This window comes from Ciona robusta, chromosome 3, assembly GCF_009617815.1.
Source record: "Ciona robusta chromosome 3, ASM961781v2".
Taxonomy (NCBI): domain Eukaryota; kingdom Metazoa; phylum Chordata; class Ascidiacea; order Phlebobranchia; family Cionidae; genus Ciona; species Ciona robusta.
In genome coordinates, this window is record NC_143237.1 from 9948947 (window position 1) to 9964482 (window position 15536).

Consider the following 15536-nt stretch of genomic DNA (forward strand, 5'->3'; position numbering starts at 1 on the left):
TTTTTGAAATCAATAAAACGATCGCTTTATGAATTTACCATAAAAAATAAAAGTGACGTGGGGTGTGTTTAGGCCCTTTAAAAACCAATGGGGATTGTTCAGATGTGAACGTGTGAACTGTGAAGTGTCGTGGTAAAAAAGGTAGATCAATTAAACGTTGCTAAAGATCAGTCGTATGCTTAGTATTACCTTATAAAACAAATGTTTGTTACGTGTTGTGAATTACGTTTATTTTTAATTTTTTCGATCTGTGCAAATAACCTACCGACCATTTTATAGATTTTTTGTGATAATTACGTTCTCCCGTCAATCAATTTTCCAATACACGTCGCTATTTTATAGATTTTGCTTGGCGTAGTGAAATGACTTTATACTTTTGTCGTGTTATGTAATGTTAGACTTTTGTGTAACGTAGAACCAGCTTTATAAATATTACATAATACACTAATCCAAACAAGTCAGTAATTAATCAAGTTACATACGTAGTATTCTTAATTGTGGTATCTGTTCTTTTATAATAATGTAACAACCACGAATTAAAGTAGGACAGGGTAGTTTAGCGTTTTGTAATAATAATAATTGAAAAATAATGACCCCATAATTATAATTGTTTGCATATAATACTTGCAGTATGTTAATGCACATATGTTACAGCAAGACATATATTGAGTTTGCATGCTTGCAATAGCAAATTAGTATGTAAATGATATATATTTGCAAACAATGCTAAGTATATTGTTTATTTGGTATGTTGTTGTTTACCACTCATGGAATAAATTATAAATGAATGAAATTATCAAAATTAAGTAAATGCAATTGTGCACATGTCTCACAGTCAGTCTGGAGATTCTAAGGTTTATTTTAACTTGTATGTAATGACCATGTTTTGCTCTGGCAGGTATTGTTAACCTTTAGCAAGAGAACATTAAAAATAGAAATAATGGCTTATAATCCTGGGATGGAGTTGGACATGGGATGGGTGAATGGGGCAGTTGTTGACTTGCCTGCTGTGAATAGAAGAGCTGCTACACTACTGACTAAAAGAACTGTAAAGAAATCGTGGCAAGCAGCGTGGCTGTTGCGTGCCGTCACTTGCATTGACTTGACAACTTTGTCGGGTGACGACACAGTCACTAATGTGCAGAGGTTGTGTTTTAAAGCTTGTAATCCAATCAGGCAGGATCTGCTCGATGCAATGGGTATGGGGGATTATGGGATTACAGTTGGAGCGGTTTGTGTGTATTCAGCAAGGGTTAAAGACGCTGTGCAGAGCTTGAAGCAGGCAGGAGGTGCAGCCATTCCTATTGCTTCAGTTGCCACAGGTTTCCCAGCTGGTCAAGTCCCCTTTGAAACAAGATTAAAGGAGATTTCTATGGCTATAGGACTTGGGGCGACTGAGATTGATATTGTGATTTCAAGGGACCTCGCTTTGAGTGGAGATTGGGGGAAAGTTTATGAAGAAATAAAAGCTTGCAAAGCAGCTTGCGGGGAGAATGTGCATCTGAAAACAATTCTTGGTACAGGAGATCTTGGAACTTTGACAAATGTTTATAAAGCAAGTTTAGTTGCCATGATGGCTGGGTCAGATTTTATCAAAACATCAACAGGCAAAGAAGGAGTGAACGCAACAATGCCTGTAGGTTTAACCATGGTGCGGGCAATTCGGGAATATTTTCATAAAACTGGATTCAAAGTTGGGTTTAAACCAGCTGGTGGGATACGGACGGCTAAAGATTCGTGCGCGTGGCTTGCATTGATGAAGGAAGAGCTTGGAGACGAATGGATGAGAGCGGATCTCTTCAGGATTGGAGCGTCATCTTTGCTCACAGACATTGAGCGTCAGCTTTATCACTTTGTCACTGGTCGTTACGCAGCTGCTCATCAGCTGCCAATGGCTTGATGGGATAATGGTGGTTTGTGATGTCATAATGGAGATTTTGATAGTTATTACGATGTCATGATAGTGGTGTAGGGGGTTGTACAGAATAAGTGTTTGGTCTTAATTACTTGGTGCTTTTAATATTTTTGTAAAACCTGATTAAGTTGTAAGTTCACCCACATGCATTTCTGATTAAGTTCCATAGATGCCAGGTTTCATTTTCATAATTTGCAATCATTCTTATTATAACTTATACAAAATAATTGTCAATCCTCACCAATCAATTTTTTCTATTTAGATATCCAGGTTTTCAATTATGGATGTGGTTAAAACTGTTTCCATATTAAGTAGGAATCATGCGAAAGTTCTTCTGAGGTTTTACAGCAATAAACAGTCGGAACATTTGTTGAAATATCGGTCCTCATCACTGCCACCAAGTGACGAAGATTTGGAGCAGTTAAGGAATTTTATTTCAAAGCGAAGAAAACTTTTTGTTTTGTCCGGTGCAGGGCTGTCAACAGAGTCAGGAATACCTGATTATCGATCAAAGGATGTGGGACTTTACGCACGGACTAACCATAAACCAATGCAGCATCAAGACTTTGTGAAAAGTGCAGATAAACGGAAAATTTATTGGGCAAGGTCGTACCTTGGGTGGGCGAAATATGATGCATGGAAACCTAATGCTGCGCATGTAAAGTTAGCAGCTATGGAGAAGGATGGAAGAGTGGATTGGCATACTACGCAGAATGTGGATGGTTTAATGGTGAAAGCAGGCGCTGAACAACTTACTGAGCTTCATGGGCAAATGAGGAGAGTTGTCTGTATGAGGTGTAATGGGCTGTTGGATAGAAATGTAATGCAAAAGGATATGGATGGATTGAATAAACACTGGTCAGCAGAGGTGCTTGGTTATGGTCCTGATGCTGATGTGTTTATACGTGAGGAAGATGTGATAGACTTCAATGTTCCTGCATGTAGAAAGTGTGGTGGGGATTTAAAACCAAACGTAACATTTTTCGGAGATAATGTACCGCGATCCAAAGTCACTTTTGTGCGCAGTATCGTGGATAAATGCGACGGTGTGTTAGTGGTTGGTTCATCATTACACGTATGGTCAGGTTATAGGTTTATTACACAAGCCCATGAGCTTGGGGTTCCTATTGCCATTGTAAACGTTGGGGAAACAAGAGCTGATAAATTTGCTGCTGTAAAGATTGACGCACTTTGTACTGATGTGTTTCATGCAATTGAGTAAGATAAAACAACAGTCAGTGGTGGACATTTAAGGGGCAAACAGAACAGTCTATCTGAATTTGAAATTATTTCCGTAAAACAATCAATTTGTGCAAACTATGCTAAAGTACAGGTATTATTGCTTCTGCTACCTAAGTATTTTTGATATGTCTGCAGTCTGACAATTTAATATAATATGCAATATATCTTGTTTTTAACTTAAAACTGTGATTTATTTTATTTATAATCAAGCACAATATAGTATAATAATAATACATCAATATTATGTCGCCACAATGTTATTATTGCGCACTGTTGCCAAAGTTTGTTGTTTTATTGTTTTGTGTCTGTCAACTTAATATAGTGCAGCTTATAATTGAACATTGCCTGAAGGGTTTTTAACCATTAGTAGCGGCTTATGTGAATTCTGACTTAACTAGGTTTAACTGTATGCATATGAAGTTGTAATGAGAAAAGTAAATTTTGATATAACAAGTTTTAACTACAAGCATGTAAACAATGTTACATTATGTGAATTCTAATTTCTGGCATATATAGGTGAATTCTGATCTACCCAACTAGGTTTATCTGTATACATTTTAATTTTACCGTCATCAAAAAAATGTTGAATTTCTCTCTTTCTGTAATCGAGTGTTGTGTTTTCTGCTTCGTATTTTTGCTTTTATGTTTTGCTCAGGTTTTATTAATTCTTTATACAAAGGGTTAGGTTAGTTTACTAAATATGTTTAAGCATGAATCTTACGTGAATCTTCTTGAATCTTACATAAATCTTACATAAGTGTGCACTAGAAACTGTTTATTGTTAACTTTGGTGGAATTTCTTTCGGGGGTTTTGTTTTTCCATCATGCTCCAATCTTTGGATCAATTATCTTTAAGGCCGACTTCCCCCATCTTGTTCTTCGTTATCGTGACCGAAAAGATGAAATAAATTTTCTTTCATTTCATTTCATTGAAAAATGTCAAAAAGGTGTTGAGTTTCTTATTTTCTGTTATCTTTGCATTCACTCTTTTTAGTGGTTGTGTTTTGCTCGAAATTTTAGCGCTTATGTTTTGCTCCGGTTTTAATCATACTTTTATACAAAGGGTTAGGTTATAGTTTAACATGGAGGAAAGCAAGGAGAATTTACCTGAAGCTGAAGTTCCTCTTGTTAAAGTAACCCCGGTAATTATGATAATATAATCACTATTATGACGTCATAATTGGTGGTATCTAAATACGTGTTAAATATTCTAATCTGGTATATGGAAATTGGTAATCTTTGCAGTTTCTTTCGTAAAATATTGATTTAATTAACTTTTTCTTACTTTTCTATAGGCCAAAACCAGATAGCCCAACAACAAATATTTCCATCATGCTTAGTAACAGACTCAATTTTTGACCAAGTGATTATATACAATGACTCTAATTTATGCGTAGAACACATTTTAATAAATAGGAGACTGACGATGCCATTTAGGCAAAATATATATCTTTATTATACAGTTTACGGGACTTGATTTTTGACCGTTAGTTTTCATAGTACCAGCTCAGAGGTCATTGAATAAATACATGTTTTTGTTGCCAGGTTACGAAACTCCAGTCCGAATATGCGAGCGATACTCCATTGAGCAGCGGGGGAGAAGATGATGATGTAATAATCAATATTATGATGTCATAATCCTATTAGTTTTTATTATTCATTTCCAAGATTTGAAACAAATATCATTGTAGTGGTTAATTGTTGTGACAAACAACAGACAGTATTTGTGAAACAATTAAGGATATGATGTCATAACACGTTATTGTAATTATGTAAGACACAACACATGATACTTAGATACTGGTATCACGAACCTTGTTAAGCAGCATTTTTTCTTAAATACCTTGAATTTGATACCACAAGTTAACGTGTAACATGCTAATGCTATGGTGCTTTGTCATATTACTTGTGTAAATTATACAATAGGGTTTTTAATGTCATTTTATTTGCCACATACTCTTAAGAGTGCTGTGAACTTGCCACTGAAAGTCTGTTGCATGTCAATGTGACCTTACTAACTTAACTTATGTGACGATAGGGTACTGGCATATGTCGTTGTCAACACCTTAATTTGCCAAGGATATACTTACAACTAAACCAGAAACAAAGCTTGTTTTTTTGTCGTAGAGTATTTCGTAGCAGTTAACCCTACAGTAATCACACGTTTGTATTCCAGTCCTTTATTCTAACTTTCTTTCCAAGGCAAAAGATTTCTTTGAAACTTTGAAAGAAGACGCAACATGGCGTGTTCCACCCAAAGATTTAGAGGAAAAGATTCGAACTTTGCTTGAACATTATTTCTCTGATGCTAATCTTACAAAGGTAATGCATGTCAAAACTATTGTTATTATAAGCTTTCGTACACTTAAAAGAGTTGTGCTCAGTGGCCAGCCAGGGTGGGGGTTAGGGGGTCACGACCCCCCCCCAAAAGAAATTTAAAAAAAAATTAATTTATACAAATTAAAAAAAAAAATTTTGAAAATTTTTTGATTAAACCTCTCTCCTCTTATTTTTTTCTGGCTGCGCCACTGGTTGTGTTGGTTTGTTTTGGTGATTATCCATTTAAAATCCCAATTAATGGGGTTATTAAACAAATTATATGTATTGTGAATTAGTAGTTCCAGGATATGGATTATTATATAGGTCACCAAGTTATTAAATATTAATAAGGATTTATTAATTAATTAGCCCGGTAGAGGTTCAAGTGAAGTAACTAATCAATATACATACATTGGTGCTGTCTTACTTACTACTCGGCGCATGTACTTTGGCGTAACCTCACCAACTACTCTATAATTTAATTTATATTAAAAGTATTAACTGTTTCGAACAAGATATGCGACCGCCTCACGCAATAAACGGATCTCATTTTAAGACAATTAATACAACATTTCTATTCCAGTTAAAAGAAAAGCTTAACTATTTATAATCTACTTTAGTTTAACCTTAAAACTACATCTTTCTATTCTTGTATAATCTATCCAACTGTTCAATGCATTTACTTTGGTTTAACCATTGAAATACCCCGTGTAAAAACTACCCAGCTATTCAATGCATTTAATTTGGTTTGAACATTAAAATATGAGATGTATAAACTAACCAACTGTTTAGAACATTTACTTTGGTTTAACCTTTAAATTATCCACCAACACCAAGTACCAACTATTCAATGCATTTACTTTGGTTTGTTTTATCCCAGGACAAGTTTTTACTGAAGCACGTGAAGCGAAACAAACTCGGCTATGTTTCCGTCAAACTTTTAACAAGTTTTAAAAAACTGAAGAATCTTTCAAAGTCTGACTGGAGGATAACCGCATATTGTTTGTCCCAATCAAAAGTTCTAGAACTCAACAAATCGGTTTGTTTGTTACTTTATATGTTCATAATTAACTCTCTATTATTGTATATGTCAACATTTAAAAACATTTTTCTATGGGTAAGGTACTATAGCAGGGCATTTCAGGGGACCTTGGTATATTGGTCATAGTCACAGTTACCCCAACGCCCAGGGTGCTACCATCTATATCTCACTGAGGTGGTTTATAGACACCTTATAATAGGGATTCTATGAAGGTAAATACCTATGACAAAGGGAACCTTTGATTTTATGTGGATTTGGCTCAGTACTCATGTAAAAGTATATTTCATTGTGTGGTCCTAGGTGTGGCACATCAAGAAGATATTGGTTATTGAACAGAGTCTAATATTGGCATATTCTGTTACTTCTGCTACCAGGCGTAATGTAATTAATCTTTTAGTCACTCCCTTGAAGTCTTGCCATATGGCAGATGAAACGTAGGAAAATACAATTATTTTACGTTTTTGGAAATACACAGTCCTTTTTTTATACCAGATGAGCCGTTGAAAGATAAATTATAGTTAGCGTATTACTTCAATTCAACTGATGTTTGCTAACTCTCCTTGGTGGTTAACTATTGTAGGTTTTACAGGGAACAAAGGTAAGGAGAAAGGAGCCTCTCCCTGACATTGATCTTCCTACATCCTCCATTAAGACTTTACTTTATAAACTTCCTGATGGGATGGAAGAACCTACCATTGATGGGGTAAGTTCGGATAGATGTAATTAAACTTGGGGTGGCAGGCGAGCAGGATACTGAATTGTCTGCAATGTAAACATTACGGCCAATGGAGCAAAAAGCAATTCATATGATTTTGTGCCTTACTGCTACTCCCCATTCTGTAATAATAAAGATTAGGATAGGTGCATTCGAATCTGATGCAGATTTAGCTTATAAATCCAAGAGTGAATCCCTACTATTTCGTAACAGTCTACCTGGATAGAAAAACATGGTAAATATAAAGGGGGGCGTATGGGTGTAGGTTATGTGGTACAGCCACGAGGAATGAAAGCTGATTTTGCAATCCTATAAATGTCATCAGACACGTTTGCTTGTGTTATTCAATAAAACTAAAACTTATAGTTTCCTTATTCTATAAGTTGTAAGAATATATTCTATATTTTCTGATATTCAATTAGTGTCATAAAAATTTACGTTTCTGACTGTTTTGAATGTTGCATTAAGACAGCAATGATTGTTTAAACCCTAATAATTCCCTATTACAACCCTTTTAAGTTGTTTTATTACTCATGAAATCATACAACTTTTGGTTGGTTGTAACATTACAATAATATAAAATGGCATTGATACATCCTGCATAAAATTAATGTTATGCTTCCACAGGTTTCTGAACAATTTCGTTCATTTGGCGAACTGACCACGGTAAGGATCATACGACCTGGTAAAGAAGTTCCAGTTGATCTTCGTAACCACACAACCAAACATCCGGAACTTGGGGTTCAAACTTGCGTGGTGGTGGAGTTTGAATCAACTGATGCTACTCATGTAAGGGATGGTGTATTTTGGAGTGGCGGATCTAGGGGGAGAGCAGTGGACAGTCGTTTCCCCAATAAAAAATATTCTAGTTAGACAACCATTTTGCCAAAATATTTTTCAAAGGCCATTCTGCATAGCTTAACTTAAAACTTGAAAGTAGTGATGCGAATTAGGTTTCTTCATTTTTTAAAAATTGCCAAATTTGGATTTTTAATTTGTATTTTTCCTCTGCTGGTTTTAGGTCGAAACATTTGTAATGACATCTGTCATGTATGGGTGATAGGTCGCAACAATCCCGGTTGAAATTGTAAAAAAAAAACACTTTCAATTGACCACAGTTACATAAATACCACAGTATTTTATGATCAATTTTGGTCAATTTGTTTTTTATACTTCTATTTATGTCCCTTATAAGAATTCCAGTGATACAGCTTAGTATGTGTCTTACTTATAATAGAATACTTATAACAATATGACCTAATGTGTGTTTTGTAACCATAGAACAACTGCCTAATGAGAAATATTGGTTTGTTTATTTAGCATGAGCTTATATTCATGCCATGTAGGTAACGTAGGGCTGTAGGCAATTTAAACTCTTATTAGAAGCTTTTGTATTGATTTGGTTGAACTGTATGAATATAAAAGTAATATAACATTTATAATGGTAAAATTGGTTATATCCCGGGTGTTGGGGTAATGTAATGGGGTTATACATATGCATAGAATATTATTGAGTGTATAAACTGCTTATTACTAAATTCCTTATTACTTTTAACAACCAACCTCCCACAGAACGCATACAAGACGTTATCCAAACAAGCCCGTGATGATAATAAACCTGACATGTATAGTTTATTGGGTTCTGGTCGTAACCCACGCAAACAACTCCCACATTCTAAAAGGGACAACGATAGTGCCGATGAATCTCCATATCTGAGGTGTGTTGCATTATGTAGTTTGACAGTGATTTGGTCATTTATGTCCTCATGGCTATGGGTAAAAGATTTAAGTGATTTGCTTTAGTATTCTTTAACACCGTTGACTAAGATTAACTTGGCACGCAAACACACCTGGAATTTGGGCCAGAAATGGCCTATTTACCTTGATTTGCATATGTCCATAATTGCCACTCCCATGCTACCATGCTTACAGTCAAATGGTTTAATTTTTACCAAAAAAGTAAGCATTTGTGGTCTTACATAAACAAAACTCTAATAAAATTTACATACTGTTATTATTTGTGCCAGTTCCAAGGAAAATAGCCCGATGGTACGTCGTAAGTTTATGAATGGCAGAAGTAACATGAGACACAGCACTTCACCACTTGTTAGCCCACAAGGAAGTAGGAACACAAGTCCAGAGAGAAACAATAGTGAGTTAGTATTTAGGCAACTATCCAGGAGTGCATGGGATGCGGCTTTACCCGAATTTGTATATCATCCATGTAGTTCTTTGAAATCAGGGGTACAGCACAATCATAGCACCAAGTTAACCTTCACTCATGGGGCGGCAGGCTACCCTGTTAGGTGATCTGTGGGGTGGCCATTCAACCCTAACACCCTGTAACTTGGTGCCTATGCGTGCAGCTGTACCCTAATTTGTATAGCATTCATGTTGTAGTTTTATGAAAATGGTTGACAAGCATAGATGGGAAACTAAGGACTTCTAAGTGTTTCTTATACCTACATTTTTAGCACTGCTTCTCATATATATCAGTGGTTCTTAAATTCTCATCTTTTTTTAAGGAACTACCCAATGTACTGATTTATAACTTTTACAATCTAGTTTATGAAACTGCATTTTACAAATACTGGCAAAAATGTTATATTAATGTTCTCTTTTATTTTATGTCGGTGAGGTCCTTGTTGAGGACCTGAGATTTAGGCCAGATTATATACGTTAAACATATTAAAATGGTTATCCACTGCTTAATGTATCTTCAAAAGATAATTTTTCTCAAATTTGTTTGAATATTAACATACAATACAGTTGCAGAGTCTAAAAGTCCGAAGCAGAGTCCAAAAATGTCGCGAAAAAGTGCTTCGAATCATTCAACACCCTCCAGTAAGTAATGTTTAAATTGGTTTCTGTATTTCAGGACTTCTGTTGAGACGTGGTATATATTGGGGGTAACTGTAGTTTTCATCACAAATATTCAATTATTTGTGAGCTTTAGGATTAGATTTTTTAGAGACCTGATTTTCTGGCACAATCAAGTTCAGTAGTTTTTATTTTTTTTTTTTTGCCATGTGGAGACTTTATCAGGATTGTGGTTTTAATTTTATTGCACTAGAATATCAGTTGTTATATGGTATACCTGGAACTCTGGTAGCAGTAGCTGCAGCATATTTAGTGTTGGAAACTAGATAGAGGCAAAATAGGTTGTAACTATTTGCAAATGTAATTTGTTTTGTCTGTTTGTTTTGTAAATTTCAAATGATAAATGTAATAAATCCTATGTTATCTACAAGTTTTTACTGTTTTTTTTTTAACTTGCTCAGACTTTGCATAGTAAAACACACTCATTATATTAGAGCCTACTGGAAATGCAGTAAATGATTTTTTTATCTGCCTTTTTGGGCATTGCATCTGTGTTTGCTGTTTTATTTGCTATATTTACATTTTGTTTGCTGTTTCCATATTTGGTTTACTGTTTTCAGGCAGTCCGTGGTTTCCCCGAAAGCAAAGCAGAGAAAACACCCCTGAGGGTAGAGGTAGCCCATTGTCAAATAGAAAACAGGTCACACACCCAGCGCATACAACGTCGCCCCTTGCTATCAATAATAACCTGGTATGTAGTTTGGGTGGATTTGTGTTTTATTTGTGGTGGGAACTTGACTGAATTATCCTTGGTTGCTACTACCATGCCCACAGGCAAGTTGCTAAAGCTATTGCAGTGTGTGGAAAAGCAGACATGACTTTTGGTTGGTTTGGTCATTTATATCCTCGTGCCTAAGTCTTAAGCTACTTAGTTTCCTTTTATTTCAGTTAAGTCCTGGAGAATCAGTTTCCGGCTCAAGCACGCCAGCTAGTGGCTCAAGTCCATGGTTACAACGTCGACGACAGTTCGTAGCGTCGCAGGGGAATTCACCGTCAAGTACCCCGGGTTCAAGCCCCATGCTTGGTAGGAAGTTTCAAGATGGGGTTCCTGTGGGGGTTTCCCGGTTACCCAGAGGCCCCCCTAATCAAACTAGCAAGGGTTTTGAAGTGACCCCTAAACGTTTCAGTAAAGCAGATAAGATGCTGAATGCATTAAGCGAAGAAGTTACTGAAGTTACGATTGTGAATTAGGTTCATTAATGCAACATAGCAGCTCACCTGTGTATGTGTGGTGTGAAAGTATATGCACTTTATAACAGTATTTGTTAGTCGTAAAATAAGGGTGAGCTTAACTACAGCATTTTATAAAGCATTATTCTAGCTGTAGCAGAAGTTAAATATAAATTATCACATTCAGTATTAACCAAATTAATGTTTATAAACACCATGGCTGGATTTCCACCAAAACATAGTTACTTTATGGGATAATGTTTCAGTAGTTGAAATTGCAATTCACTTTTAATCAAGATTGCAACAAAATCAATTACTTTGGTATCTTAATCAACTTATAGTTCCTGGAAGCTCTAGTTTAAATCCAGCCATGTTGTATACACCTGTGTTGTAAATGGCTTCTGAAAAATTAAACACCAATTGACAATTTCCCACCCCTGCTATAAACGTCACACAATAGGTGGAGCTGGGTCTAGCTTTTATTATGTTTGGTATTTTAAAGCAGGAATTGGCAAACTATGGTCTGGTATATGATAGTTTTCATACTTTCCTGGCTCACAAACCTACTACCATCTATTTTAACATTTATTCTAGCAGTTTAGGGTTGCAGGCAAACACAATATGGTCTTATGAAAAGGACTCCATTATTTAAACTCAAAAGTGGTTATATATATTGGATCCCATCAATTTTTTACTTTTGTTTTTTTTTACCAGCATTGTTTTTTAGAAGTTTGCTCATTTCTGTTTTAAAATATAAACTAAACATATTTATAACTAGCAGCCTATGAGTAGTTTTGTTTTGAACTAATCGAAAGCATGAATGAGGATATTTCTATGTTGTTGTTTGGTGAGCTGCTATGGGGTCTAATCAATGCTAAACAATGTTGGTTGTAAATACACAATAAGTATTATTACCAACAACAACTGCCTTTGTTTCCTAATAATCATGGTGTGGCACTTGTTCCTATTTCAACGGCTTAGGTGATTCTTTCTGGTATTTTATTGTTGCAAAACTTTTTGCATTGATCATCTGGTACAGAACATTCTCTATGTTGTAAATATACTTCAAGCCAGAGAACTTGTGAATTCGTTTGCGTTTTTCGCCATTGTAAAAAAAGTTGCGCGAATTTTTTGAAAAAGATAAACGTGTTTGTCCACTAGGTGACAGTGTTGAGCAGGTAAGTTTTTCATGAAATCATCTTCGTGTTTTAGCGACCAATCCGTGTCCAAAACAACAAAGTTTTCAGATAGGTGACTTTCATGCATTGTGATGTAAGCGCGTGTCACTTTACCAAGGTGTTCTAAAATCTCAACACAATCAGGCAACAATGGGGGGAAGGATTTGGATAATCGGGGAAGAGTCGGCAACACTGCTGTGAAGTATCCACATCTTTCTGCAGCTGGAATCACTGGAAAATATAATCATAAAATAATAATGTTGCCAATTTTATATCATTGTGTATTAAATCATTTTTTGCATATATTTATTATTAAATTTGTTAAAATGTTTAAAAATTATTTCTATCTTTACAGGTGCTTCAAGGTGGAAAAAGAGACACCAAACTAGAGCAGGGTGCATTTAAACTTTAAGAAACAGGTTTTGAACTAGTTAGAAATGGGATAGTCAGAACAGTTTTATTTGACAGAATAATGACAGAATCTGACCAGGTCTTCTGTTATTTGGTTAGTGTAGTAGGCTAAGGTGGTATTACCAGACACAAGAATTTAATTTGGGCAGTTAACATTTAACAACACCAGCTAATTTGAAGAATATTTTTGACTATGCTATGCACCTAACTAGTAACTACTCACTAAGATATTATATATGTAATGTTGTATTATATATGATTAATACAACTGAAGCATGTTAATAAAATTGAAACACACCTGTAGTTAGAGTTGATATAACGTTCACACACAACCTCGCGATTGACAAAGACTTTGGAAGCGCGTAATGACAACACAGTTGTGAAGCAAGTTCTAATCCAAACAACTGTTGGGAAGGGTTGGATTGTTGGAGAAGTTCAGGAACAAAATCCAAGCATATATGCATGGAGGGAACCCCTGCTACTAATACACCAACCATCTTTCTATTGTAGCCCTGTGTGTAATGTATTGTTAACACAGGGATGGTAGGGTTGGAGAGTCAAAGAAGTTATTCAGATAAAACAATTGAATTCGTTGCAATTTATATATTTACGCCAATTCGCTAAATTTGAAACAATTGAAATTTCAGTGCTTTCTGACCAAAATCCAGACCTAGTTAATTTATGCTCTAAGTTGGTGTTCCGCTAAGTGTTTTTTAAAAAGTGACGCTAGGTGACTTAAATGTTGACCTGGTTAACACATTAATTTGTTGCAATTTTGTTTAACTTTAAACTGTATAGCAACTACCGGAACCTAAAATCTACTAAGTGATGGAAATGGCTGTTTTATACTTAGATGAAGACAACCCCAATTGTCAGTCATTCTAAAGAAAATGGTTTGTGCTTAAAATAAAACCAACCTGGAAATGAACTAGTTTTGCCACAGCTGGGTCATCTATAAACATTTGGTGCAACTGCGAACAAACTAAACAATGAACTTCCCTCTTGCATGTGAGGAGGTTTATGTTAAGTGAATCCCCTGAAGGGGAACTTCCCTCCATGCAGATTTCTATGAGCATTTGAACAACAGCGCTGTTTTGTGTTGCGATTAACGCGCTTCTGAGTTCTTCTTTTTCCGCTTCGCTCGCAGATTGATTGACACCTAGTGGGCTCGTAGATCTGGTCGTGGATGACTTGTTTTCCGCGGTCGGATGAGCACGGAGCAATGTTGAGGCTTGTGAGCGTGAAGCGGACAAACATGATGATATTATTCGCAAAATAATCGACAAAAGTTCAGGGTGGTGGAAAACACGTTTGTCAACCATTAGGGGCAGTAGAGGGTCATTTACTAAATCATCAAAAGAAAGAAATGATTTTGAGGTTTCTACTTTCCCTGTTTGTGGGTGAGTAAGAGCGTTAATTGTCATCACACATAACTTTCTTGGAATTACAGAGTTGAGTTTCAGCCAAAGTTTCTTCGTTTCTTGGTGGATTCTTCTCGAAACTTTTGTGTCAAGTAAAAACGGGAGGCCAGATGTTAGAGGATTAACAAAGCCAACAATTTCATCAGCTGATATTGATGAGTTTGATAAATACTGAAGGTGCATCAGTGCAGGGGCTGGGTTGATGGCTGAACGGGACAAACCATCAAGCAATTGTTTATGTGTCGGCTGGACTTTAACTTTCTTCAGGTTTCCATGTTTTGGACCGTTGGCAAAAACGTTTCAGTAAAGCAGATAAGATGTTGAATGCATTAAGCGAAGAAGTTACTGAAGTTACGATTGTGAATTAGGTTCATTTATGCAACATAGCAGCTCACCTGTGTATGTGTGGTGTGAAAGTATATGCACTTTATAACAGTATTTGTTTGTCGTAAAATAAGGGTGAGCTTAACTACAGCATTTTATAAAGCATTATTCTAGCTGTAGCAGAAGTTAAATATAAATTATCACATTCAGTATTAACCAAATTAATATTTATAAACACCATGGCTGGATTTCCACCAAAACATAGTTACTTTATGGGATAATGTTACAGTAGTTGAAATTGCAATTCACTTTTAATCAAGATTGCAACAAAATCAATTACTTTGGTATCTTAATCAACTTATAGTTCCTGGAAACTTTAGTTTAAATCCAGCCATGTTGTATACACCTGTGTTGTAAATGGCTTCTGAAAAATTAAACACCAATTGACAATTTCCCACCCCTGCTATAAACGTCACACAATAGGTGGAGCTGGGTCTAGCTTTTATTATGTTTGGTATTTTAAAGCAGGAATTGGCAAACTATGGTCTGGTATATGATAGTTTTCATACTTTCCTGGCTCACAAACCTACTACCATCTATTTTAACATTTATTCTAGCAGTTTAGGGTTGCAGGCAAACACAATATGGTCTTATGAAAAGGACTCCATTATTTAAACTCAAAAGTGGTTATATATATTGGATCCCATCAATTTTTTACTTTTGTTTTTTTTTACCAGCATTGTTTTTTAGAAGTTTGCTCATTTCTGTTTTAAAATATAAACTAAACATATTTATAACTAGCAGCCTATGAGTAGTTTTGTTTTGAACTAATCGAAAGCATGAATGAGGATATTTCTATGTTGTTGTTTGGTGAGCTGCTATGGGGTCTAATCAATGCTAAACAATGTTGGTTGTAAAT

General features: G+C 35.6%; 4 protein-coding genes across 5 annotated transcripts; 3 read left to right on the forward strand and 1 right to left on the reverse strand.

The window, feature by feature from the left end:
- Positions 1–873: 873 nt before the first annotated feature.
- Positions 874–2178, forward strand: LOC149739246 (deoxyribose-phosphate aldolase-like). The gene has a single exon (XM_089875724.1). It carries the CDS (start codon positions 941–943, stop codon positions 1898–1900), a length of 960 nt encoding a protein of 319 aa, XP_089731850.1. The 5' UTR covers positions 874–940; the 3' UTR covers positions 1901–2178.
- A 13-nt stretch (positions 2179–2191) lies between these two features.
- Positions 2192–4220, forward strand: LOC149739247 (NAD-dependent protein lipoamidase sirtuin-4, mitochondrial-like). Its single transcript, XM_089875725.1, has one exon. It carries the CDS (start codon positions 2196–2198, stop codon positions 3135–3137), a length of 942 nt encoding a protein of 313 aa, XP_089731851.1. The 5' UTR covers positions 2192–2195; the 3' UTR covers positions 3138–4220.
- On the forward strand, positions 4160–12361 carry LOC149739248 (la-related protein 6-like). 2 transcript variants are annotated; one of them, XM_089875709.1, is made up of 11 exons: positions 4160–4299; positions 4703–4768; positions 5360–5479; positions 6357–6515; positions 7108–7221; positions 7861–8022; positions 8806–8951; positions 9261–9385; positions 10003–10077; positions 10674–10804; positions 11002–12361. In XM_089875709.1, the coding sequence occupies exons 1-11, from the start codon at positions 4240–4242 to the stop codon at positions 11302–11304; spliced, it is 1461 nt and encodes a 486-aa protein (XP_089731835.1). In that variant the 5' UTR covers positions 4160–4239; the 3' UTR covers positions 11305–12361. The 2 variants fall into 2 exon arrangements, with proteins under 2 accessions (XP_089731835.1, XP_089731837.1); XM_089875711.1 differs by having other exon boundaries at positions 10009–10077.
- On the reverse strand, positions 12266–14583 carry LOC149739249 (integrator complex subunit 2-like). The gene is made up of 3 exons (XM_089875718.1): positions 13790–14583; positions 13171–13384; positions 12266–12692 (listed from the first exon to the last, which is right to left on the reverse strand). The coding sequence occupies exons 1-3, from the start codon at positions 14474–14476 to the stop codon at positions 12349–12351; spliced, it is 1245 nt and encodes a 414-aa protein (XP_089731844.1). The 5' UTR covers positions 14477–14583; the 3' UTR covers positions 12266–12348.
- Positions 14584–15536: the final 953 nt, after the last annotated feature.

Coding starts and splice junctions, on each gene's coding strand:
- LOC149739246 (XM_089875724.1), top strand. CDS start 941: ATGGCTTATAATCCTGGGATGGAGTTGGACATGGGATGGGTGAATGGG.
- LOC149739247 (XM_089875725.1), top strand. CDS start 2,196: ATGGATGTGGTTAAAACTGTTTCCATATTAAGTAGGAATCATGCGAAA.
- LOC149739248 (XM_089875709.1), top strand. CDS start 4,240: ATGGAGGAAAGCAAGGAGAATTTACCTGAAGCTGAAGTTCCTCTTGTT. Junction 5,480..6,356: donor CTGATGCTAATCTTACAAAG/GTAATGCATGTC, acceptor GTTTTATCCCAG/GACAAGTTTTTACTGAAGCA. Junction 8,952..9,260: donor GATGAATCTCCATATCTGAG/GTGTGTTGCATT, acceptor TATTTGTGCCAG/TTCCAAGGAAAATAGCCCGA.
- LOC149739249 (XM_089875718.1), bottom strand. CDS start 14,476: ATGCACCTTCAGTATTTATCAAACTCATCAATATCAGCTGATGAAATT. Junction 13,385..13,789: donor CAAAACTAGTTCATTTCCAG/GTTGGTTTTATT, acceptor CATTACACACAG/GGCTACAATAGAAAGATGGT. Junction 12,693..13,170: donor TATATCAACTCTAACTACAG/GTGTGTTTCAAT, acceptor TATATTTTCCAG/TGATTCCAGCTGCAGAAAGA.